The sequence below is a fragment of the Gadus morhua genome, chromosome 4 (genome assembly GCF_902167405.1).
Source record: "Gadus morhua chromosome 4, gadMor3.0, whole genome shotgun sequence".
Classification (NCBI taxonomy): domain Eukaryota; kingdom Metazoa; phylum Chordata; class Actinopteri; order Gadiformes; family Gadidae; genus Gadus; species Gadus morhua.
In genome coordinates, this window is record NC_044051.1 from 34625437 (window position 1) to 34651299 (window position 25863).

The window sequence follows — 25863 nt, forward strand, 5'->3', positions numbered from 1 at the left end:
TGGGTTTTCTATAAGCAATTCTTGCATAATCCTTATTGATTGACACCAGTGATTTAGACCCTTACCGTAGTACTTTCATTGATGAGTTTAAATTAGGTTTGATACTGTATTTAATGACTCATGCAATTTGAATTGTTTTCTACTATTAACTCCTAGGTTTTACACAGTTTACACAGAGAAAGGTGATTAAGGAGCAGTCAGGGGATAGACAGTAAAGATGCAGGTTATTAAGAAACAGGTAGGGGACAAACAGTACAGAGACAGGTCATCGAGTAGCAGGTAGGGGTTAGACAATACAGAGACAGGTCATTGGGGAGCAGGTAGGGGTTAGACAGTACAGAGACAGGTCATTGGGGAGCAGGTAGGGGTTAGACAGTACAGAGACAGGTCATTGGGGAGCAGGTAGGGGTTAGACAGTACAGAGACAGGTCATTGGGGAGCAGGTAGGGGTAAGACAGTACTGGGACAGGTCATTGGGGAGCAGGTAGGGGTAAGACAGTACTGGGACAGGTCATTGGGGAGCAGGTAGGGGTTAGACAGTACAGAGACAGGTCATTGGGGAGCAGGTAGGGGTAAGACAGTACTGGGACAGGTCATTTGGGAGCTGGTAGGATGTCGGGCGTCTTTCTCAAGAATGTCCAGGGAGTTAGTGGATGGGGTGGATATTGGGTATCAAACGCAGAACCTCTTGACTGAGCCAAACATCCCCATAGCCACTACACCATCCTGCGCCGGTAGTCATGGAGATACAGTACTATAACATCCTCACATTCATTGTGGCAACCCTAAACAAAAGGATTCCACAAACAGCCCACTGCTGTATACAGCTCCAGCTGTGGGGTTTGGGGGAGATTAGGACCTAAACTCCCACTTCTCAATATGTTTTCCCTCCCCATCCACCTTTTCTCATCAATCTTTTCTCTTGTCTCGTTTCTAAACTCAATCACAGGATGGGAGAGAGTGGGAGGTTTTGTTATTCTCCTCATTGGAACGAGCATGTTTACATGATATTATTTTGAGCACTCAGACATAACGTCGGCTGGTACTGTGTAGCGCTGAACGAGTAGTTATTTCTGGCATTGTGCTGATTTGCGCAGCATTATATACAATCAAATACAGCGAGCAAAGCGAGCATGACAACCTATAAGGAGTCAGACATTTGGTACTTCTTCATGAACCGTTCATCTGTCTTTAAGTGAGGGAAATGATTTCCCTCCTTAGCGAAAAAGGGATTAACTAGTCACAGTCCTGTAGGCCAGACATAATGTCTAGACGTAATGATCACATACTCTCTTTTTCTGTTGGCACTTTAATCTGAATCATTCACACAAGTATAAGAGAGCTATATAGAAGCTACAGAACACATTGAATATATATATATATATATATATGTATATATACATATATATACTGTATATACACTCAATAATGTGTTAACTGTTAAAACACAGCTGAAAGGAATTATGTCCTTTTCCCTCAGGGGCAGACATTCTGGAACGGATAAAACAAGAGTGGAATTAGATTGTTCCATGTTTAGCTTGGGAGCTTCCAACTTTGAATGTTGATGGAGGGAATGGAATTCTGAAATATCACACACACATGGGCACGCATGTGTGTGTGTATGTGTTCGGAGCTCTTTCGGAGGATCCTCCTACCTCCAGGATGTTCGCAAACTGAGGGTTGGCATCCAGGGGCTAGGGACCGTTTTAGACCAGAGGGAAGGTGTCTTTCTCAGGGACAGCGCACGAAAAGTCCCCCCCCCCCACCCCCCGGTTCAGTTGGCTTGAGCCAGACTGAGTCTATAAAGTCCCAGCTTTTGGAACTGTTCTTCTCAAGGGATGGTTGAGTTAAAAAACGAAAGTACAGTCTTAATGGACACATTTGTGGTCCTCGTCTCTTCATCTCCGAATATCTCTGTCAACTCGTCAGCATGTTAGATTCAACAAACTAGTTCTGGCAAATGATATGGATGTTTCAGTGAAGCCACGAGCGACGTTACGGTGGTTCGATCACCCAGGCTGGCACAATCCTTTAATCCTTTAATATCATTGACCTTTTTCTTTGCTGTAACATTAAGCACACGTTCTTTATGATTCTCGCCGAGAAGGCCAAATAAAATGGCGCGATGGCTTTGCTAACAACAACAAGCAGAGGAAGAAGAGGCCAGCAGGTGGTGCGTGGAGGTGGATACGGTCACACAGAGAGCGGATGAAGGGATGTTTCCCATCCACAGCAGGCAGCCGGCACTAATTCCACCCAACAATAGCATGAAAAGCTCTTCAGTCAAAGCATTATAAACTCTGTGGCATACAGGGGGTATAGCCTCAGGGGGGAGGGGGGGGGGGGGAGGCATTGGTGTGTTGGGGGAGTTCCTTCTCCAACAATAAGTGGGCCCTATACATCCATTAAACTCCCACTGCCTTATCATACCGGCCACATCTGTGATTTCAATCTGTTCTTGATGAATGTTTAATAATGACAGGGGTAAAGGAACAGAAACAGTGTAACCGCACTCAACAGGCAGCCCCCTATGATCTGAAAGCCAACATTATAGTCGTTCAGCACTTTCTTAAGGGGTCCCTGAGCCTCATTCTGCCTCCAGGTGTTATGGAGTACATTCAGTACACGTCTTCCATATCAGACTTTGCCGTTCTACACTTTCCTGTGGACGAGTGCAGGTCTACATCTGCTTTGATGTGACCATACGCTAAAGGGTAACCTTCAAACTCGCTATTTTATCAACTCTTATTTCGGCTGAACATTTTTGGGAAAGTTGGACTGTTTACAACATTGGCTATAGGCGCATTTCCAATGGAGGGTGCTGGTCGGTTCAGTCTGCAAAGGTGCGGCACGGGTCGTGTTTCCACCGCCAAAAGTGGGCGTGATCCGGACTGAGCCGCATTGAGCAGTACCCGTCTCGCAGTAGTCCTGAAAGGGTAGACGCCTGAAAGGGTGCCAGCAAGTTTGAGCAACACATGCCGTCCATTGATTCGTCGACAGAATCGCACTTACGTGCGACAGGGGAATAATAACAAACAAACACGTTACCCGCAAGGTATTTCTGGACAACGGCGAAAGCTTTGTTCATTGAAGAAAATGTGACGCAAAAGATTGACGTCCTTCTTGGACATTGTACATTCTTGCTCTTTGTTCATTGTGCGCGTTCTTCTTTCTCCTTGGATTTATTAGCAGGCTACATTGTGTTGGGCTTCTATGAGATCACAATGCTTACGTAGCTGCCGCGGCTATCGCCACGCGGCTTAAAGCTTAAACCCCGCCATAAGGGTACTGTCGGCGGTTGAAACACGAGTCGTAACTGAGCTGGGCTATACCGCACCCTCACTACTGGGCTGAGGCGTGCTGGGTCCGAAGCGTACCCGCCGATGTAAAAGGGGCATTAGTAGTTGTGTTTCCGTTGCTCCGATTCTGAAAATCGACGACAATGGCCCAACATCTTTTTGTCGGAAAATAGTGTTGCTGTTGTGAGCCGCACTTTTTGTTCGACCAGTGTATGAAGCAGTACACCACTGTTGAAGAAAAACCTTCTGGAAGGCGACTAGACTCCCCTAGGGAGGGCGTGGGAGCAGAAGTCTTATCTTGTTCTGGATGTGAGTGATCATGAACGCTGCAGAGCGGTCAGTAGGGGGGGGGGATAGTGCTTTAGAGAGGCAACTAGACCCTGGTATCTGGGGACCAATCGTGTTGCATGTTGTTGGCAACTTTAACCCATTAAGTCATCATAAAACAGACGTCATTGTGTTTGTCGTTTTCTCATGTTTTGCTTTTCAAACACATTGGTCGTGATCTACGCAACACCAATTTACTTTTGTGAATTACACTCTAACTAAATAGCATGCAGATGCTAGGCTTTGATGGCAGAATTGCCTTTTAAGCCTAGAAATGAGGGGAAAAATGTGTGCACACTCCTAGCTCAAATTCAAGAATGATCTCCAGTCTGGATCTCTTGGTTGCGAGGAATCGTCAACCTCCCTGACTTCCCAGACTGTGTGTGTGTGTGTGTCTGTGTGTGTGTGTGTGTGTGTGTGTGTGGGGGGGGGGGTTTATCCCAGTGTCCTCCCACGACGGACGGGGCCCAACACACAGAAGAGGGGGGGGGTGTGGTGCACCAGTGGAGACAGGGGTGGGAGGGGGGGAGAGAATAGCGCAGAGAGCGCCAAACAGAAAGTGATCTATCAGTTTTTAGCTAATGAACTGGCAACTGTTCAGAAGAGGCGGAACAAGTCCCCCCTACCCCCCCCCCCCACCCCCCTGTCCTAGCCGGGGTCGTCTTTATTATCGGGTGGGTTGGATACAGACGATAATCCCCCCAGAGTTGTTGGATTTGGGTTTGAAAACGTTGTGGAAACTCAGCAGGAAGAGCGTTGCTAATAATGATGGATGTCTTGTTGGCGCTGAAACCGGATCCTCGGCTCGCTACGAAACCGTCTGCTCGCCGAGCGCACCCACTCGCACGGGAAGACGGGCCGCAACGCGAGCCCGCCCGCGCCTGGACCCCCCGCTGACACGGACAACATTGGTGGTTTTGTTTAGTTGTTTTCCTTTTGTGTACTGTGTACTGGGGGAGATTTTGGTTGACATTATCGTAGCGCCCCGCTGTTTGGTTTTCAATGGATTCCAACACAATAGTTGACTCGATGCTTCGTCAATGAAAGTCATACAATCACAGTATTTGTCTTGCGAAACGAGACACAGCCATGAAGACTTGAGTAAAATAATGTCTTGATGTAACGAGACTGCAGCTAGCTAGAACCTAAAGTTCCCCAAACGCGGCAACCCCCAGTACCTAGCTCTTCCTCCCCCACCCTGGGACCTCCGTTTCCTGATCAGGGAGTTTCCCCCCTCTGCGTCTCTCTTAAATTACTGTTTGGGGGGCGGTTCTCAGCCTTGCTCTGTCATGGCCATCAATCAGGCGAAAGCAGTGCATGATGGGAGATCAGCAGCATAGGGTACTTTCTGGAGTCTTGCAATGTGGTTCTAATAGCACCAGAAGGGCGGATGTGAATGATGTTAACTCAACACCATTTGCAGCATTATATGTACATTTATGAATGCATGTTTGTGCATAGATGTTGGTGCTGTCTTGGTAATATTTGCACCGATACCTTCCAGGAGACTGCTCCTGTTAGCTTAGCCTCATCTGGCTGTTGACAGTATGACTCAATTCTGGTCAGTAGGCTAATGACTGTAAGATACTAATTGTTGGCAGGATGTGCTTTGTCTTACAGTAGATGGTAATGTGTGTTCGAGCTAATTAGCCACAAAACCAGGCCAAGCAGGAACAGAATTAAGGTCAGGAAAAATGCAGATCATTATTAATCTCCTTTTTTCTCCCTCAATCTTTTCTAAATAAGTCGATTCACTGCTCATAACAAAGTCATTAGGTATTTTCTTTTTTAAAGATGAATCACTGATAAAACATCATTGAATTTAATTATACTGTGTTCGGTCAGCACTAAACAAGAAGGATGAATCGTCATTACTTAACTTTGGAACATTCGTGTTTTTGTAGTGCACAGAGCTTATGTCGCTAACACAAACGGCTATTATAACGTTGGACGTGATTGAGCAACGGTACTCATAGCACGTGTTATTAATTGCCGCAGGTATTTAGGTCATCAAATGCAGGCTTTATATGAGGGGTTACCTCATGCTGGGAGCTTTGTCTAAATGTTAATTCTGGCAACAAAAACGATTCAGCTGTGGAGGAAGTTGACTCTTTTTCGAACATCCTTAGGCATACCATTTTATTTACAATATTTAATTTGGTGCTTCAATCCAAAGTGACTGACTGTATATTTATAAATATGTCATTAAGAAGTAGGTGGGGTTAAACACATAACCTTTAGGCTGGGAACCAAAACACCTTCAGCGCTAACCTGTCGGGTCTTTTGTTCAATAGATTGATTAAAAACACAAAGAGCAATAATAGTACCTCATATTTGATCTCAATTTCACAGTTCCTACGTCCAAAACCAACTCCAAAACTGATTCCAAAAACACTCAACTCCAAACAAAATGCCATTGCATTCTGCTTTGACGGTTTCATTGTGAGCGCTTGGCGCTTCAGATCCCCGGGTGGAGATGAGAGCTGTTAGTCAGCGCCTCATTGTGTGTCCGGGTTCATTCTCTCTCTCAGCGTTCCCATTCAGGCTGAACTTTGCTAATCAAAAGGTGTCAGGCGAAGGACGGGTTGGAGAATAGAACATAACTACCACCGCCGGTAACACCGTCCCCCTCAAACCCTCAACCCTCAGCTTTGAAGCTATGGAGCCTCTAACTATCCCTGCGATGCAGTTCTGTTGTTTTGTCCCCTGGATAAACTTTGCATCTTGGAAGCCACGTAGTAAATTTAAACCTAAACAATAGTTTATAAATCTTTCGTGATTTTAACCTAGTTGACAGAGTTGTTCAGGTGCCTTGGTTTCCGTAGTAAATAAGGTGGGTCATGACGTCATTCAGAGGGCGTCAACATTTTCAGACGACAGTTGTAGTTCCAACTCAAGCCACTAGAGGCTGCTACTGAAACAACATGCATACTGCAGGTTTAACTTAAATAGGTCTACTTTGAATTTAGCTAAAATCTTAGAATGGATGAAACACCATTTGGGGTAACCTAAAAGTATTGATATGAAGAGTGAGAGTCTCTCTCCTGACAGGAGTCTTTGGTTTCTTTGATCGTTTACCTTTTGTAACCTTGCTCGAGGGTGGAGATAGGGTAGGTCAGCCAGGACTCCTGTCAGCCAGGACTCCTGTCCGGTCAGCAGCCGAGCCCAGCCGAGCGGGACGGAGTGGTACATGGCGAGGCTCGTGTTCAGCGAGAGATGGCTCTATCTGGGGAGGAAAAAACGAAATAGACATTATTCAGTCTCAGCAAATCGTCGTGACTGAGTTGCATGTTCCGCATGACGACTCACAAACACGCTGCGCAGCACTTGTGGACTCGTGAAGCGGGCTGAAAATCTATTTTTACTCCATCGGAGGATCCATGGGACCCTCCCCCCAAACCCCAAGGGGGGGACGGGGAAGGGGACACTGGGAGGAGAGAGCGGACCACCAGAAAGAGACCTCCCTCCATCGCCCGGCGTCGTCGTCAGCCTCAGCCAATCCGACGCCAGGGAGGCATTAGCGGGGGGACAGATTAGCCACGTTATCCGGAACATTCCTCAGCTCCAGGAGTTCGCCGCCCGTCCGCCGCCCTAACATCTGTCCACCGCCGGAGAGGCCCTTCAGCTGGGGCCCCCGCCTCGTTAAAAACACACTGACGAGGAGCCTGCGCACGCCGTGGTGTGTGAACGGCACGCTCGCTCCATCACAGGTGCTATTCGTGTTTCCTCTAAACCACTCAGGGCGGTGACGGCGCCAGACCACCCCCCCGCCCCATCCCCCCAACACCCCCCCCCCCCCCCCCCCCCCCCCCCCCCCCATGTCCTCCCAACGAGCTGCACCCCTATTGCAGAGTGGAGGAGCAGACCTGGGTCTTTGTTTAATTTACAAATGGCCTATTGGTAGTGATTACCCATTCAGCTCTCCCAGACCCGGGGTAGGACATAATCCCCGGCGCCCCCCTACAGAGGGTGCCCGCGGGGTAATATGGATGTTAGCAGAGGCGCGCGGTGACAGTCCCCCCGAAGCCACTGTTTAATTCATCGTGTTTTAATTATCGCCCTCGCGTTTCCGACGGCGACGGCTGCTACCAGCCCCCCCCCCCACCCCCCCCTTCCCTCGCGACAGCATGCCTTTTATCATTGGGCGCCGTCCACGAGATAATAAACTTCTGCTTTAAGGTAATTACTTAATCTGGACAAACGTGTGTGTTAAGCAGTGCTATTAAGCGAGCAGGTTATAAATCAGTGCGGCGTCGCTAGGTGGGTGATTACCCGACACGGCAATCACTCTTGAGGGCCCTTGTGGTCTTCTAAGCACCGGAATTACACAAACAGCATGCAAACATCGCGCCGCCGCCGCCGCTACGTAGCGCAACTGCCTCCTGGGTTTATTGTTGTCAACCGTCGCAACCGTCTGCACTCGACTGGCTGGCGCATGGCGGCCATTAGCGATTAGCGAGCGCTAAATGGCCGCCAAACTGACGGCAAACAACATCCTCTGCTGGATGGGTTGAAAAAGAGAATTGTAGGAAGGACTGATGAGTGGATTGATGTATGGGTGAAGGGAGGAGTGGATGGGCTGAGCCAGTGAGGGATGCAGTGTATTTAACTGGAAAGGTTTGGAATGTTTTCAGAAAAACATGGAAATACTGGAATGTTTTCTGGGAAGCGCTACAGTGGAGGAAAGTATTTACTAGGGATGTACAAATACCGTATTTTTTAAGGCTGATAATAAAGTCCAGTGTGTTGTATGAAACATCAACATCGTGCCTCTCATCTTCCAAAAGAACTCAAAATGGGTTAATTTGTTTAATGAGCATATCTGTGACATTGTAGTTTTTGGCCAGATTCACTTACATATTTATAGAACAATGCCTTGAGGACTATAACGGGTGAGGAAAGGTACGTTCTTCATCCCTGGGCCATTGACGACGTCAAATACAATTCTGTGGGATTATGTGTTATTCATTCAAATCGTATTTTCCTTTTTTTATTTTTTTTTCCTGGATGACATCACTCACTCTGCGGCCATTAGCACAAAGGAGGCCGCCGAAGCCTCCTTTGAAGAACACACGCAATTATGGGCCCATTACATCATGCCCCTCGCTCCACCGCGATCACATGGCCCGTTACACGTTTAACGGCCCAAACTTAAGACTCTCCCGAGCGCAAACTTTGAAGAAGCGCAGCGCGGAGTGATGCAACATCGCAGCCGTTCCTCCTCGGCTTGTTTTTCTGCTGTGTGGGTATATGAGAGGAGGAGGCGGGGATGTGTGCGACTATAAAGAACAGTTGTACGCACGCAGCAAATAAAAAATAAATAAATGTTAGCAGGCAAAGACTTAATAGATGGCTGGGGTGTAAGCTGCGTGAGGAGGAGGAGGTGTGGGGGGGGGGGGGGGGGGGGGGGGGGGGTTGTTTGACGACTGCAGACCCCAAGGGGGGAGGGGAGGGGAGCGAGGAAGGTTTTTTTTGGGGAGGTGAGGAGGCGGGGGAGCCGGGCGTGCGGCGAATCAGGTAAAATTACCTCTTGAACTCTCTTGAGCGCTCGCCTTTTGTTCTTCCCGTGGCTCCGGAACAATGGAGCTGTCGGGGTGATGGAATAAGCCTGCCTGGTCAATCCCCCCAGCCCCGGAGGCCCGGGGCCCTGGAGCCCTGGGGGCCCGGGGCCGCCTGCCTGGCACTGGCCCGGGCCCGGGCCCCTGGTGAGAGACCTGCTAGGCTGGCTGGCTGCCACCGCCTGGCCGGTCGGCCCGCCGCCTGGCCCCGTCCCGCTGGCTGGGGGAGGTCAGGGAGCCCGTAGGGGGTGGGCTCTGTGTGTCTCTCTCTTTTTGTTTGTTTCAATGTTTGTTTCCCCCTTTTTCCTTTCTATCTTTTTTCAATTATTTCATTCTTCCTTTCTTTCTTTCTTTCTTTCTTTCTTTCTTTCTTTCTTTCTTTCTTTCTTTCTTTCTTTCTTTCTTTGTGTCTTCCTTTTTTCATTCTTTCCTTCTTTCCTCCATCTTTCTTTCTTTCTTTCTTTCTTTCTCTCTTTCTCTCTTTCATTCTCTTCTTTCATTCTTTCTATCTCTCCTCTCTCTCTTTCCTGCTTTCTTCCTCTCCTTTCATTCTTTCTCTTCTTTCATTCTTACCTTCTCTCCTCTCTCTCCTTCGTTCTTCCTCTCTCCCAGCGGATTAAACTAGCGATGTGATGAATGGAATCGCTGCATGCCCTCACATCCACATCATCCTTCACTGGCCCGCCTGTATGAGGTTCTCCTCTCGGGCTCCGTAGCTCAGCCCGTCCTCTGCGGTCCGTGTGTGACGCTGTGGGCAGCCCGTACGCGTGGTGGTGGTGGTGGCGGTGGTGGTGGTGGTGGTGGCGGTGGTGGTGGTGGACAGAACAGTTGAGTCCCCCGTCCCCCCAGACAAACGCATCCTAACCATGGAGAACACCAGGGAGACGTTTACAGAAGGGGACGTTTCAGCGTTTCTCTCTGTCCCCTTTTCAAGTTTTCTTTTGTTAAGAACTGAAAAGGGGGGCGGGGGGGGGGGGCTCCGAAGGGGTCTCAGACTTGCACTTGGGGGCCGTGGGTTCTCTGGACTGTTAACGGGACAACGACCAGTGTGTGTGTGTGTGTGTGTGTGTGTGTGTGTGTGTGTGTGTCAGTGGGTGTGTCGGCCGGGGGGGACAGATCGCCAAGAATCCTGAAATAAGCCAGCCCCCCTGGCAGTGTGTGTGTGTGTGTGTGTGTGTGTGTGTGTGTGTGTGTGTGTGTGTGTGTGTGTGTGTGTGACATACCGCATACCTCGGCGCTCCGCAGGGGCCGCAGCGGTGGCGCGCCGTGGCCCCGCTGGCTGTCCGTCAGGCTGTCAGGGGTCCGACGGAGCTGGAATGCTGACTCACTGAGGACCAGAGGCCCCCGGCCCCCCCACACCCCCCCCCCCCCCCCCCCCCCCCCAAGCTCCAACCCTTCCATCCCCATACACACTTATCCATTCTCCTCCCTCCCTCCCTCCCTCCCTCCCTCCCTCCCTCCCTCCCTCCCCATGCACACTAACCCACACTCACCCTTTCCTCCCCCCTCTCCCTCCCATATACCCCCCCCCCCCCCCCCCCCCAGGTACAGATAATGATCCGTGGCTTTGACCTAAGGTCATACCCTGACTCCCACCAGTGTGTGTGAGTGTCTGCACATGCAATATGTCTGCGCTGTGTGTGTGTGTGCGTGTGTATGTGTGTGTGTGTGTGTGTGTGTGTGTGTGTGTGTGTGTGTGTGGTTGAAATCGTCTGGGAGTTGTTGTCTGCGTGTGTGTCACTTTGTGTCTATCTGCTAATGCTAGTGTGTGAAAGAGACACACCTGAGGAATTTTAATATGATGCAGAGATCAGCTGTCTCTCTCGTCCGTCCTCGCTGAGAGGCAGGTAGAGAGAGAGAGAGAGAGAGAGAGAGAGAGAGAGAGAGAGAGAGAGAGAGAGAGAGAGAGAGAGAGAGAGAGAGAGAGAGAGAGAGAGAGAGAGAGAGAGATAGCTTAACGGACAGCGATCAACTGCATGAGTTGAGGGAGAGACATGAAGTGAGAGAGTTTTTTGCGGCGGAATCACCCTAATGATTCAACCAAGCGACAGGGGAGAAAAGTCCAACACAAATGAACACAGATGGTCCAAATGAAAATGAGTTACACCAATGAGACTCTCTGGATGGCTCACGGCAACAACGTTGCACACCTTACCGTTGGATTAGCCTCCTTGGTTCACGTCAAAGTCCCCGCGGACAGAGGAGACGTAACATGAAAGGAGAACCCTTCCCTCAAGCATACAAAAAACATCCAAACACATGAATGAATGATCAACGCATGAAGTGATGGAGATGAACAGGTGTAATGTGTGCTGTACGAGTGTCACTGTGACTCAGAGAAACACGCTCATGCCATGTGTTCATGTTTGTGCGAAGAACACTGTGTGTGTATGTGTGAGTGTTTTGTAAATGATGTATTTTCTGTTTTTTTTTTAGTGCCTGTTTTAACGTATGAGTTTGTGGCGATGTGTTTGTGTGCGTGAGGAAGTGAGGCTTTATGGGTGTCCTCGTGTGTGGTGTGTGTGTGTGTGTGTTTCTACCTATTGGTGTGTGTTATTGGTTCATGTGTGCGTGAGTGTGTGTGTGTTTGTTTGACACATTCTTCCACTACTACTACTTCGCTGAGGAGAAGGAGTATGTTTTTGGACAGGAGTGGGGGGGGAATGTAGGAGGAAGATGTTGCGGTGTGCGTGTGTGTGTCCGCTCGCTCGCGCGCGCGCGCGTGTGTGTGTCTGTGTGTGAGGAGGCTGCTGATCCCAGAGCTGTCGGTCCCGGTTTGGGCGGTGTTGCGCGTGTTGCCGCCTCGCAGCCCATCAAGCGGGCTAGTTCAAAGCCGGCCTAGCTGCAGGTCTTTGTCAAAAGCCCAGTTGGATATCTTTTATGTTGGAGATGTAGGATTTCTTTGGAGGGCTTTGATTATTTATTTATTCCCCTTCTCCTGTGTGATAGTGCCAATATCTTACAGCAAACTGCTCTGTGCTGCTCTCAAATTCATGTTGCCTTATTGTACGGCCGTTTGCCTTTGAAATTTTGTTTAAAAAATAATTTAAAGAAGCTGAAAAATATTGAACAAAATTAACTAAGACCATCTCCTTTTTTGAAGTCTCGACTCTCTCTCTCTCTCTCTCTCTCTCTCTCTCTCTCTCTCTCTCTCTCTCTGTCTCCTCTCCCTCTCTCTCTCTCTGTCTCTGACTTTATCTCTCTCTCTCTCTCTCTCTCTCTCTCTCTCTCCCTCTCTCTCTCTCTCTCTCTCTCTCTCTCTCTCTCTCTCTCTCTCTCTCTCTCTCTCTTTCTCTCTGTCACCTCTCTGTCTCTCTCTGTCTCTGACTCTATCTCTCTCTCTCTCTGTCTCTCTCTCTCGCTCACTTCAATCCCTCACTCGCTCTCCTTGCCGTGCTAACCTGTACCTTCTCTCCCCCCCCTCTCCCTCCCCTCAGCGCCCCACCACCTCTTCCCAACGTTCCACGCTCCGATCCCGATCGACGTGCGTCACCACGAGGGCCGCTACCACTACGAGCCGCACGCGCTCCACGCCATGCACGGGTACGTTGGGATCCCGTTCAACCTTGTCTCTCCGATCTCGGGGTCACGACCCCAAAAGGTGAACTGGGTTTTAGCCATAAATGGCCTCCTCGACGTGGAGCCGAAGAACCGAGGCTTCCTGAAGCTAGCTCGCAGTTGTCTGCTGTTTTCATTCCGACTGATCGCGGGAGGAATACGGTTTTAGTTGGCAGTGGTTTTGACGTTTTTGGATGAAACAGATTAGAAAAGAAGGGGTTGGCTGAATATTAAATGTGTTTCTAAAATGTCTACTGGTTAATCAGCTGTTTCATAAGGTTAGCGCGTTTGGGTTTCCTCTTTACTTTATTTATTTTCTGCGTTGACTCTATCCTTGGACTCATACGATTTGATGTCTACTCTCATTATGCTTAAGCCTCCCACACTATAAACTTAAAGGAAGTCTCTGTTCCGGACACAACATCAAATTCCGAGCTTGGAATTTTCTGTTTCTATTTCGGAATTTCCTAAAATGAAATTGTATGTTACCCTATTTTGGCGGTTGGCACTTCCTACTCTTGTCTCGAGGCTGTTCCCCTCACCATCTTATTCTATTACCCAGAAGCCCCTGGTGCCGGGGTCCATTACAAATGACCCACCCCCTGACCCCTCTCTCCCCCACCCTCACCTCTGCACCCCCCAGCACCTCTCTCTATTCATTAGCTCGTAGCAGGGCTAATCTATGTGTTGAAGGGCACGTTGCCCTCAAGGCACTGCTGTAATTAAACTCATATATATATATATATATATATATATATATATATATAGCATTCAGAGGGAGTGGTCACCTGCGCTTGCTTTTTACACAGTTTTGGCCGGTGTGCCGTTCAATACCACATGCCGTCGCGTTCGTTTTATCCGGAGGCTGAATTGGGACGGGGGCAGCAAGGTGTTCCACCATGCTGCTACCTACCTACCACTAAGCTAACGCTACGCACGGCAGACTGTGGAGCCGTTTTGACTGCGATGTCAATGGTCTCTTTGCGCTAAAGCTACAGTTGATATGGGCCGCTAACCTGGATGTCGTGGGTCTTGTAGGATAAACTGTTTTTTATGTGTTTTAATATTTTTTTCTCGCCGGTCTGATATTAGACTTTTATGTTTCATAGAAAGTAGTATAGAGAAGGTTAGAAACCACTGTTTACTATTTTCTGATTTTAATTCTTTTTACGATAGTAGACTGTGGCTTTTGGAAGATGTAGGAATCTAACTTTGAGTAGGGGAACAGCTCTGTTTGTATGCTATACTTATGAATTAAATATGAAATATCGAATGGATATTAATAGTTAATCGATTATAGATTCATGACTGAAAATGCAGATACCTGTTTATAAATAATATGAATGGGATCGCTACCGGCGATTGCAACAAAACCATATCTTTGATAAAACAAAACCAGGCGGAGTTCAAGTGTAACTTAATAAAGTGTTTTTTAACAAAGAAAGAAATAGCCAAAGAAGAGAAAAGAAAAGGTTACCTTATGCCGAGGGGTGGGACAGAAAAAGTGCGAGTGGCCACAAAATGAAAGTCAATAGAGTTCTCCAAAATAGTGCTCTTACATTTAAATCCACATACTTGATAGTGATGCATACCTCGCGCCTGGCGGGACCCAAGCCATTCATCACACCGGGCCCTGGGAGGGGGGGGAGGGGAGGGGGGAGAGAGGGGAGAGGACGAGGGTATGTTGGGGGGAGGGGGGGGGTGTGTTGGGCCTGTCCACACAGCCGGCCACCTTGATTAATGTGATTTGATCTTGACAGTGGACCCCTAATTCATCAAGACCTTGATCTGCCTGTCGCTCCCGCCGCGACCGGCGCCAAATGCACCTAATTACAGGAACATTGCGCTGCAAATTAAGTGCGGTGTCATTTGTCGGCCGACCGGGCACTTTGTTATCCGCTCGTGGCCGCGTGTCAGGCGCTCCCCTCCGTGATTGTCCAACATGACGTGTCAGCGCCTTCCTCTTTATCATTGTTTGCATACAGCGTAATGAGAGCCCCGCCGCCTCCGTCATGGCTGTCATAAAGAGGCTGCCAGGGGCCTCTCTATTGGGGCCTCTTACTTTCTTTCTTTCTTTCTCTTTCTTTCTTTCTTTATTTCATTGTTTCTTTCTGTTTTTCTTTCGTTCTTTTTTTTGTTCTGCCATTCTTTAATTGTTTTTTTTCTTCCTTCCTTCCTTCCTTCCTTCCTTCCTTCCTTCCGTCCCTATCTCCCTCCTTCCTTCAACCCTTCCTTCTCTCCTTCCTTCCTTCCCATTCCTTCTTTCCTTCTTTCCCTCCATCTGTCCCACTCTTCCTTTTTTCATCCCCTATCTCCCTCCCATTTTCCTTCTTTCCTTTTATCCCTCTCTCCTTCCTTCCTTTCCTCTCCCCTTCTTTCCATCACTCTCTCCATCCCTCACTCCTTCCCTCTTCCCTTCCTTCCTTCCTTCCTTCCTTCCTTCCTTCCTTCCTTCCTTCCTTCCTTCCTTCCTTCCTTCCTTCCTTCCTTCCTTCCTTCCCCTCATGGATATGCTGCACTACACCAGTGTGCTGTACGTCACTGTGGGGTCTGTCCATCTGAGGTCCTCTCATTTGGATAACAAAGCCTCATCAGCAACCTCTGAGTTAAAGAGGAAAATGAAAAATCGACTTAAAAGTCAAAGTGAGGACCTGATTTGAATTTGTGTTCTTACTTTAGTCTCAAATCCTTTCGATTTAATCCAGTTGTTTAATCCATTAGTCAATCACCTTAAAGCAGGGAAAGTATTTACACTTTTACTTCACTCACAAATTAAATGACCGAACCTTTTCATGAACTTTGTGAAACAAACTCAGCCATTCCGCTGTTCACCCCAAGAAGGCAAACACCATAAGTAAAGATGAACCGATTAAGACCCGGTGAAATAAAAATCGGACGACAAAGATATTCAGAGCGTCGGGCGACAAAGAAGAAAATGGCACGATGGGTCGCGTGAATATGTTTGTTTGTAACTAGGTCAATGCTTCCTCCGGCTAAGGAGTGTGAATAAGAAACGAGAGAGAGAGAGAGAGAGAGAGAGAGAGAGAGAGAGAGAGAGAGAGAGAGAGAGAGAGAGAGGGTGATGGTGTTATCGCTTGTTCAAGTTTGAACCAGCGGTACCACGCTGCGGACCAATGAGATCCTACGGTGGGAGTTTATTTGGGCCCTGGCGGCGGACGGGGCCATCGATCTAAATCAGAGTTCTCCAGGAGCCCCGCGGCGGAGATGAGGCGCGCTGTCACGCTGTAATTCATCTCTAGTCAGCACCGCCAACACCGGCCCGCAGACGGACGCAGAGAGAGAGAGGAAGAGAGGGAGGGGGGGGGGGAGAGAGAGAGACAGAGCGAGAGCGCGAGAGAGGGGGGGGGAGAGAGAGACAGAGGGGGGGGAGAGAGAGAGACAGAGCGAGAGCGCGCGAGAGAGAAGGGGGGAGAGAGAGAGAGCGAGAATGAGAAAGAGAAGAGAGCGAGAAAGAGAGGGGGAGAGAGGGAGGGGGGAGAGAGAGAGATAGAAGGGGGAGAGAAGGAAGGAGAGAGAGAGAGGGGGGAGAGAGAGAGGATGCATTGCAAGCGCTATATGCAAGTGTGTAGATCTAATGTTGCACACAAAGACATGCACACAAGTATACACTTATAGCACACACACACACACACACACACACACACACACACACACACACACACACACACCTCTCCGCATGCATGCACCTATAGGCCTGCACACAGACGCACACCTAAACACATGCACACACAAACACAGGCTCCGGTAACCCCTGGCCTTAATGATGCTGCTCGTGTAGGCAAATGTTTCAAAGTGAAGTTATTCTACAGAAACCTTGGGGGTCCGGCAGACCAGTCGGACTCTGTGAGTCTAATGGGTTCAGCCTGGTCCTCATCTGACTCTCTCGGTCCGTCCCCAGCCTGTTTGCTGCTCTTAGAATTACATATTGATGTATTACATACAGATCGATTCAATATGCATGTATTCAATGTTGAAAAGGTACTTTAAAGGTACTTTAAAGTGTCTGTGTATGTGTGTGTGTGTGAGCGTGCGTGTGCATGTACGTGTGCGTGTGTGCGTGTGCATGTGTGCGTACGTGTGTGTGTGTGTGTACACCAAAGCTTATGTTGTCGAGTTGTTGTCTCCCAGCAGTGGACTCAGTGCCGGTCGGTGTGCCTCCGTGTTACGGCCTCACCCTCCAAACACCGTTGTTTGAACCTCCTCTTCATCAGAACAATGTATCCCCACACACACGCATATGTATACGCACGCATCCCTCTGTTGTTCTGGCCCACTGCGGGTCGTACCCAGGTGTACGCTGCATCGTGTCAATAGCCTTGCTGGCGGGTCTGCGGGTCTGAACCCCTCCCCCCCCCCCCACCCCCCCCGCCCCTCCCTCAACCTGTCCACATTACAAACACAACTCCATGATTTATTCAAGAGGTGCTCAAGAGGTCTAATATATCTCTGCCCTCCCCGCTTCAACCCACGCGCTGACCGCCAGGCGAGGCGGCGTCGTTTCGAGATAGAACCGTAGCACGCAAGAGAGGAAAGAGAGACCGGAACGTTGTGATGCGGGCTCGTTGTTTTGAACTTCCGTGGGAGAGTTAGTTTCTTTTTCCCCAGAGAGGAGACGTTGATGACGGGTTAGTGTTACAGGTTGATTCCCCTCCTCGCTGTGGTGAACAAGCCTGCTTTGGACGGGGGAGAGGAGGCAGAGCCAGGAGAGTGTTAGCGGGTTAGCCTGCAGGGAGAGGTCCTGATGAGGGCTTACCAGGACCGGGTTGTGTTACGGTGTTTAGACGGTCGCCAACATGGCAGGTTTGTTGTGTGTCATTTCAGACCTCAACCCCTCGTCCGAGTTCAACTCTCAGCCCTTTGATTCAATCTTCTTTTTTCTTTTGATCAAGTGTGCATACGAAACCGTTTACTCTAACGATCCGAAGATGTCTGAAACAAAGTGCTCCTTTGAGCCGACCGAGGGGGCATTTCCTCGGTCGTTTTGGGTCAGTTGTTTTCGTGGCGCTGCTTGAGTTAACAACGTTGCCTGTGGGGAAACACCGGAGCCTAACTGAATGCAGTATTCATCGCTAACTGTTTCAGCAGCCCGTCGCCGCTGGAACAGTTAGCGGCCCTGATGATTCTGGTGCTGGATCCCTGGATGTAGCAGAGATGTGAGCTGTAACATTCAGTGTGAGTGTGAGGGGCTGGGCTGGGGAGGCAGTCCAGCAGGCAGCACTACGAAGGAGCAGGTTTGCAGTGCTTGCTTGGAGTTGAAGCTCAGCTTAAAACGCTTGGTATGGTAGCTGACACGAAAATGACAGATTGGAATGACCTACCCTCTCCGCCTTTAAGAAATGGCTCAATGAACTGACTTTATTTTTATTTTTATTACCATGTCTTTTGTTGGTCTTGTTTATATGTGTGTGAAAAATAAAAAGAACACCCCCGAAATCGGCAAAAATCTTTGTTACTGAAAGCAAAGCAATTTCGAAAAAAAAAAGTAATACGGGAAAAATGAATAGAAAACCAAAATGATTGTGCGGGCGTTAAGGAAATATTCAGGCCCTGTGTGAGTTTGACACTTAGAGTTACATTGACTTATTCAATATCAATTTGTACCACCAAATCAGACTGAGTCTGACTCAGGTACGATGGTACAGGTGACAATACAGTGCAGCTGGCCTTCCGCCTCAGTGTTGACACCTCTCCTTGTCTCTGTGTCTGACCTGACCCGGTGTTCTAACAAGGCTCTGCTCTCCTTTGCTATCATTAATATATATATATATATACTTATATATTCCATATGTATCTGTCAAAATACAAAAGGCGACACCACTTGTTCTGTTAACCTCCCAGGTTTCAGCCCTCCTTCCTCATCATGGCTTCCATTTTGTCCCCTGTGTAGCCCCGTGGGCCTGGCCGGCAGCCCCGTCATCTCGGACATCTCCCTGATCCGCCTGTCGCCGGCCGCCGCCGCCATGGCGACGGGCGAGGCGTCCCCGTTCGGACCGCCGCCGCACCCCTACGCCGTGAGCCACCACCACATGGAGCACTACCTGCGCTCGGTGCACGCCAGCCCCAGCCTGTCCATGATCTCCGCCGCCCGCGGCCTCAGCCCCGCCGACCGTGAGTTCAGGAGGGCGCTTTAAAGAGAGTGAGGGAGGGAGGGAGGGGAGAGAGAGAGAGAGAGAGAGAGAGAGAGAGAGAGAGAGAGAGAGAGAGAGAGAGAGAGAGAGAGAGAGAGAGAGAGAGAGAGAGAGAGAGAGAGAGAGAGAGAGAGAGAGAGAGAGAGAGACACATGAAATATTAGCTCTGGAATCTTACCTTCACCTTTAATAATAGTAGTATATATTACAGCTCTTCAATTATTATTAACACCTTTAAAGATAATATAAGAGCTCTTGAATCTTACCGACAGCACCTTTAAAAAAATATTATTAGGGCTCTTAAATCTTACCGACTGCACCTTTAATAATAATAGTAATATAATTGCTCTTAAATATTACCAAATTTACCTTTTATTAATACGATTAAAATAGTATCTTCTAATTCTTACCTACAGCACCTTAAGCCCATGAACTATGATTGGAAGTCTCCTTTGTACAGAAGGTTCGTGAATGTCAAACTGTTCTGATCTGTGAACCCGTTTCTTTCCCCAAATTGGACCAGATCTTCAAATCCTAAACTTGAAATTGTGTTGATATTGTTTTTGAAACACTATTGAGACCATGCCCCCAGACAGGCTGCATTCTCCAACTCTTTCATATCCTTCTTCAATAAATACTATATCCGTCTTCATATCCTTCTCCAATAACCATCAGACCTTACTAAATGTGAGCAGACTCACCCATAATACCAACCAGAAATTCAAGGCACATAAAAATAGTGGGGAATGAATCATGATTGAGAAAAATGTCACCCCCATTATTACCAGGATATTATTTATATACACTAGGTTATTAGCAATTTTTGCAATACTTCACACACAGCAGACTGTCAACAAAGTATCACATGGACACAGGTTCATAAGATCATACAGGCAATTGCCTCATTTGTTAAAGAATGAATCGATAATAGAGCATTAATAGTAGCAATTATACGAGTGAGAGTCAGGACCATAGCACAGAGGAGGCACTGGTTGAGAACCATTGATGTAGACAGACTCACGTCTGGCCATGTGTGCACACGGACACACACGTACACATGCACACGGACACACACCAGGCCCAGTAGCTGGAGTGAGGGGCTTATATATTTTGCGAGGGGAGCGTTGTTTTTCATAAAATAAAATTCATCGATTTAACCATGCAATAGCCTCAGAACAGCTTAAATAACAACCCCACAATGCTTCGATTTCAAAATCAGAGAATACATGAATGAATCAAATATTAATATAGCATTAGCAGAGCCCAGTTCCTTCTTTGAATGTGTGAACAATTTTCTGTCAAGATCAGCAGGGGGGGGCGTGTAAATACTGCTGTTTGAGGCTCGTGTAGAAGCCCTGAAATTAGTATTGGAGAAACAACAGCCTAAGCGAAAGTCACATGGATCGGCCAACCATTGTGGGGTTGTGTAGTTTTCTATAGATAATTAAAGGCTTAGCAGAGGGGGGGGGGAACCATGTACGCTTTGTGCATTTTGCGTTCTGGAAACATGCAGAGAGGTGTCCCTGTTCTGTTTGGGGATGTATTCTTGTGAAACCTAAATCGCTGAAGCACACTCACACACACAGGGGTAGGTGTGACGATTTTTCCCTTCAGCTGAAATCACTAACGCAACTCGATTTTATCACTATCTAACAGTCCTTCGTCCATCTCAAATCCTGCACAGAAACCAGAAAGTCACCTCATTCTGAATTTCAAGGACTTGACCGGCCCGCCGATCAAGGGTGAAACGTCATGGGGGAAGGAGGGGAGGGGGGAACAGGCAGCATTTGTCTTATTTCATTATCGAGCCAAGAGCCAGGTCTCTGCCAAACGGTCTCCAGCGGCGTCTCCCCGGTGCGACGCGGAGGTCGGTGGCAGCGAATAATCCGCTGTGTGTGTTTCGCAACCTACAAAAGAAACTACCGTGACGAGGTGCCAGCGCGGCTGTGTACCGCGTGTGTGTTTAGGAGGGGGGGGGGGGGGGGGGGGGCAGACGTTTCACGAGACCGTATTACCGGCAGGTCTCGTGAAACGTGGTCCCCCGCCCCGGTGAAAAGTAAATAAATAAATATAAATAAAAGGAGGGGGAGGAGAGTGGGTGGGGGGGGGGGGGGGGGAGTGGGGTCCTAACTGATCTCTCCCACCCACGCCGCCAGGGACGATGGCAGCCGAGCGCAATTACAATAGCAGAGTTGGGGGGGGGTTCGGGGGGGGGAGAGAGAGAGAGCGAGAGAGAGAGAGAGAGAGAGAGAGAGAGAGAGAGAGAGAGAGAGAGAGAGAGAGAGAGAGAGAGAGAGAGAGAGAGAGAGAGAGAGAGAGAGGGGAATCTGTCTTGTTTTACAATCTGTCAGCGGGTGAGGGCCCCGTCTCGGCGAGGGGCCCCGGCGAAGCTTCAGACGCCCCGATAAAGCATTGCAAAGTGCCGCGCGAAAATAAATAAATAGATGTAATCAAAACACAAAGGGAGGGGGGAGGGAGAGGGGGAGGAAGTGGAGTAGGGGAGGGGGCAGGGGGGGGGGGGGTTGTTCTGGCCCCAGGGGGCTTCCAGCTGTAATGGGGGGGGGGCATGATGTTGTTGCCCACTTATTGGTTCCAGATGATTTCCAAAACAAACTAACAAGTTTGCTCTGGTGCGTTGCCAGAACCAACATTAGGCACGGCCATTTGTTTTATTTGTTGTGGGGTGGGGGGTGGAGGGGCTGGGGTTTGGGGGTGTTTAAACCAGTAAATGTCGTCGACAAAACACACAACCTGTCACCGTGCCAACACTATGAACGGCGGGGGGGGGGGAAACGATCATTGTGTTGATTATGGAATGCTTCTCTGCTCCTCGTCCAAATCAAGGCATGATTATTAAAAATGACTGCCGAAAGAAAATGAAGAGATTAAAACAATACGTCCCCCCCGCAATGTATTGTCAAAATAGAGGGGGGGGGGAGGGAGAGAGAGGGAAAGGGGAGAGAGAGAGAGAGAGAGAGAGAGAGAGAGAGAGAGAGAGAGAGAGAGAGAGAGAGGGAGAGAGAGAGAGAGAGAGAGAGAGAGAGAGAGAGAGGGAGGGAGGGAGGGAGGGAGGGAGGGGGAGAGGGAGAGGGAGGAGAGAGAGAGAGAGAGAGAGAGAGAGAGAGAGAGGGAGGGAGAGAAAGAGAGAGAGAGCGAGAGAGAGCAGATGAGTATAATTGTTGACAATGTTCACGGTCAATGGCGCCTTACAACTTGTTCAGCACCTCAAGTTTCTTATGACATTTGTCATCATTAATAATGACAATAGCAGCACATACCGATACACCCAGGAGAGGGAGAGGGAGGGGAGGGAGGGTGGGAGAAAGAGAGAGCGAGAGAGGGAGGGAAATAAGAAACATCTTTAAAGACAGATCAGTCCCCCCCTCCCCCAGACAAGGGGACAGAAGCAGGGAAGTTCAAGCGTTGTGGTTCCAGACACGGTAACAAATTCAAGTGTCAGCCATGATTGGTTGTGGCACTTTGGGGAGCAGAGTTTTACTGGACACAGATGTTAGCTTGAAATGGTGTTCACACCACCGGTGGACTGTGTGTGTGAGAGAGAGAGAGAGAGAGAGAGAGAGAGAGAGAGAGAGAGAGAGAGAGAGAGAGAGAGAGAGAGAGAGAGAGAGAGAGAGAGAGAGAGAGAGAGAGAGAGAGAGAGAGAGACAGACAGAGAGAGAGAGAGGAGAGAGAGAGAGAGAGAGAGAGAGAGAGAGAGAGAGAGAGAGAGAGAGAGAGAGAGAGAGAGAGAGGAAGGACTTGAGGGGGAGAGAGTGAGAGAGAGAGGATGTATGCAAGAGAGAGAATGAGCACGAGAGTAAGAGAGAGAGATAGTGAGAGAGAGAAAGAGAGAGAGAGAGAGAGAGAGCGACAGCGCAAGCGAGAGAGAGAAAGAGAGAGAGAGAGAGAGAATAGAGGGGGGGAGAGAGAGAGAATAAAAATATACATACAGTATATAAAATATATTAATGTATATATATAAAAATGAAAAACAAGCAAATTGTAAAGAGAAGGTCACATAAAAAAACTTGAACATATCTGCACCCCTCCCCTTCTCTCCCCCCCCCCTCCCCTTCTCTCCCCCCCTCCCCCCCTCCCCCACTACAGTGGCCCACGAGCAGCTGAAGGAGCGGGGTCTGCTCGGCCTGCCCCCCCCGGGGACCAGCCCGGTGGAGTACTACCACCTGATGGCCAGCCACCGCACCCCCTACGGAGACCTGCTGATGGGGGGCGCGGCCGGGGCGGCACACCTGGGGGAGTACTTCAGCCCCGTGGAGGGTGAGTGGGGGTGGGGCTAGGGTGGGGTGGTGTCCTTGAAGACCCCAGCTAAAGACCCGGGCTAAAGACCCGGGCTAAAGACCCGGGCTAAAGAACCGGGCTAAAGACCAGAGCTAAAGAACTGAGCTAAAGACCCGGGCTAAAGACCCGGGCTAAAGACCCGGGCTAAAGAACCGGGCTAAAGACCCGGGCTAAAGACCCGGGCTAAAGACCCGGGCTAAAGACCAGGGCTAAAGACCCGGGCTAAAGACCAGGGCTAAAAACCCGAGCTAAAGAACCGAGCTAAAGACCCGAGCTAAAGACCCGAGCTAAAGAACCGAGCTAAAGACCCGAGCTAAAGACCAGAGCTAAAGACCCGAGCTAAAGAACCGAGCTAAAGACCCGAGCTAAAGACCCGAGCTAAAGACCCCGGCTAAAGAACCGAGCCAGAGGCCCAAGCTAAAGAAGCAGACGCTACTTTAGCTCAAAGCTCACAGCCATTTTCAGACAGTCGTGAAATAACGTTGAAGCACATCCGAAAGATCTTTACGAACGTAGAGTGAATAATCCTTTGACCCTAGCGAGCCTGTCTCGGGCTTTGGTTAGTGTAACTGTTTTAGAGTAATGTGTTTTTTTATTCTGCGCATTTTCACATTGGTAATTGTATTACTATTAGGATGATTGTATTATCATGATAATTGTATTATCATTATTGTTATTAGTATTATTATAGATATTATGTTGAAGCTATTCATATTTCTGAGACTCTCCGGTTATCTTGCTCCATTCTGTAGCTGTGGGCAGCTCACTACAGCTAGCTTACTATAGTGTTTGTTTGGTAGTGACAGCTTTCAAACAATGTCAGTGTAAGACTGAGGGTTGTTGGTTTGGTCCCTGTGTTGTGGTGCCCATGAGGGCAACTACTTCCAACACACACACACACACACACACACACACACGCACACGCACACACACGCGCGCGCACACACACGCGCGCGCACACACACGCGCGCACACACGCACAGACACAAAGAAACACACACACACACACACACACACACACACACACCCAGGAACGCATAAGTGCTGGGAATGTGGTGTGAACTGCTCCACACCTCAGCAAAACCATTGCTGTCATCTGTGATTGGGGCGGTTTGACACTGATTGAGGTGAATGAAAACCCGAGTGCAGGTATTGACCCTGTGTAGATGATGAAACCCAAACACAGAGCTGAGGAACAAAATATAAAAATATCTAAAAAGGAAAATCAAAACAGGGGCATGTATACATATTTAATGTCAGAAAACTTCAAACAGCCACAGGGCCAGTTGGTCCCAGGAAGCTTGTATCTTCCCGCTCTGTTATGTATCTTCCTACTCTGTTATAAAAAACCTTGCTAGCACTGTGCTATTGACAACAACTACTTCCGCCCGTCGTGTCAAGTGTCACACCCACCACTCGCCCTCTATAGGCTGAGAAAACGTTATCATACACACATTTCATACGCACACGGTCAAGCTAACTGTTAAGCTAGCTGTTACGACTCCAGCCCATTGGTTCGGTTTCACCCTGGTTTTGAAATGCCCATATAAGCATTACATAAGCAGCACCCTAGAACCCTAGTCACATGGGAGACAAAAACCAAGGCTGTGTAAATATTCAGATGTTGACCATAATCTCCACCATTACATGTAGTTATTTTCATCATACTATTTACATCATCACTGCCTTAAAATTGGATAGCCTCGGTGTCATTATATGCAATTGAGCATCTGCTTGTGTGCTGGTATGCTAGCTCATAAAGCGGTCATGGTGGAGGTGGTTCGACGGTGGGGTGGTGTTGGTGGTGGTGGAGGTGGTGGTGATGGTGGTATTGCTTCGGCCCGGGGGGTGGGGGTGGTGGTGGCCGTGTTGGTGCGGTGGCGGGGGGGGGGGGTTGGTGGTGGTGGTTCGTGGTATAGCCAACTTCCTGTTTGGCTCGGGCAGACGCCGCAGAGCGGTGGTAAATGAACCTGCTGTGGTTCAGCGGTAGCCGCGGTCGCTGCGCTGGGCCGCCAAGAGGCCCGCTGCCAAAACACTCCCCCCTCCCCCCCCCCCCCCAGCCCCCTGCCCTCCCCTTGGCCAAGTCAGACGGCCGGCCAGCTGCAGCTAAAGCTGGCCATAACTCCATCTGCAGTCCCCCGCTGCTAGGCCCGACCCGGGGCCAAGGCCAGCAGCACTGGGGAGCTGGGCGGGTGGACAGCAGGCCGGGGATGCTACGTGCTACCAGGTGTCTCGACAGGCGCTGGGAAAGTAAATGAACAGGGCTTGTTGCTTTCGCAGCGAAAAAAAACGTTGCTTTTTTCAAAATGGCGAGCCTGTGATTTCGGCCGGGGGGGGGGGGGGCAATCGGGCGGGGCCAGGTGTGTGTTTTCGGAAATACACATCTGTGTGTTTCACTTGATCGTTAGCGTGTTTGATAACGGAGAAGGGGGGTTTTAACTATCTCTCACCCTTTTAACATGGTAACAAGTTTGCGGTGCTTATTTCATTGCACGGACATATCTGTCAGGTCACAGGCCCTGTGTGTCTCCACGGGTGGGGCCCGGCATGGAAACATTTGGGGGCCCTTGGGCTAGACTCAAGGGTCGCCGGTTCGATTCTCCATCTTCCATGTGCGAAATAATGTGTTGTGTTGGCTTTGAGGAAGACACCTAACCTTTATCACACACACAC

General features: G+C 49.2%; 1 protein-coding gene across 1 annotated transcript in view; it reads left to right on the plus strand.

Annotated features, from left to right (window-relative positions):
- LOC115542398 (zinc finger protein GLI2) overlaps positions 1 to 25863 on the plus strand; it is a 64759-nt gene that overhangs the window by 17584 nt on the left and 21312 nt on the right. The window contains exons 3-5 of the mRNA XM_030354663.1: positions 12622 to 12727; positions 18651 to 18871; positions 22999 to 23169. Coding sequence (XP_030210523.1) covers positions 12622 to 12727; positions 18651 to 18871; positions 22999 to 23169 — 498 coding nt within the window. The remainder of the gene's footprint in view (positions 1 to 12621; positions 12728 to 18650; positions 18872 to 22998; positions 23170 to 25863) is intronic.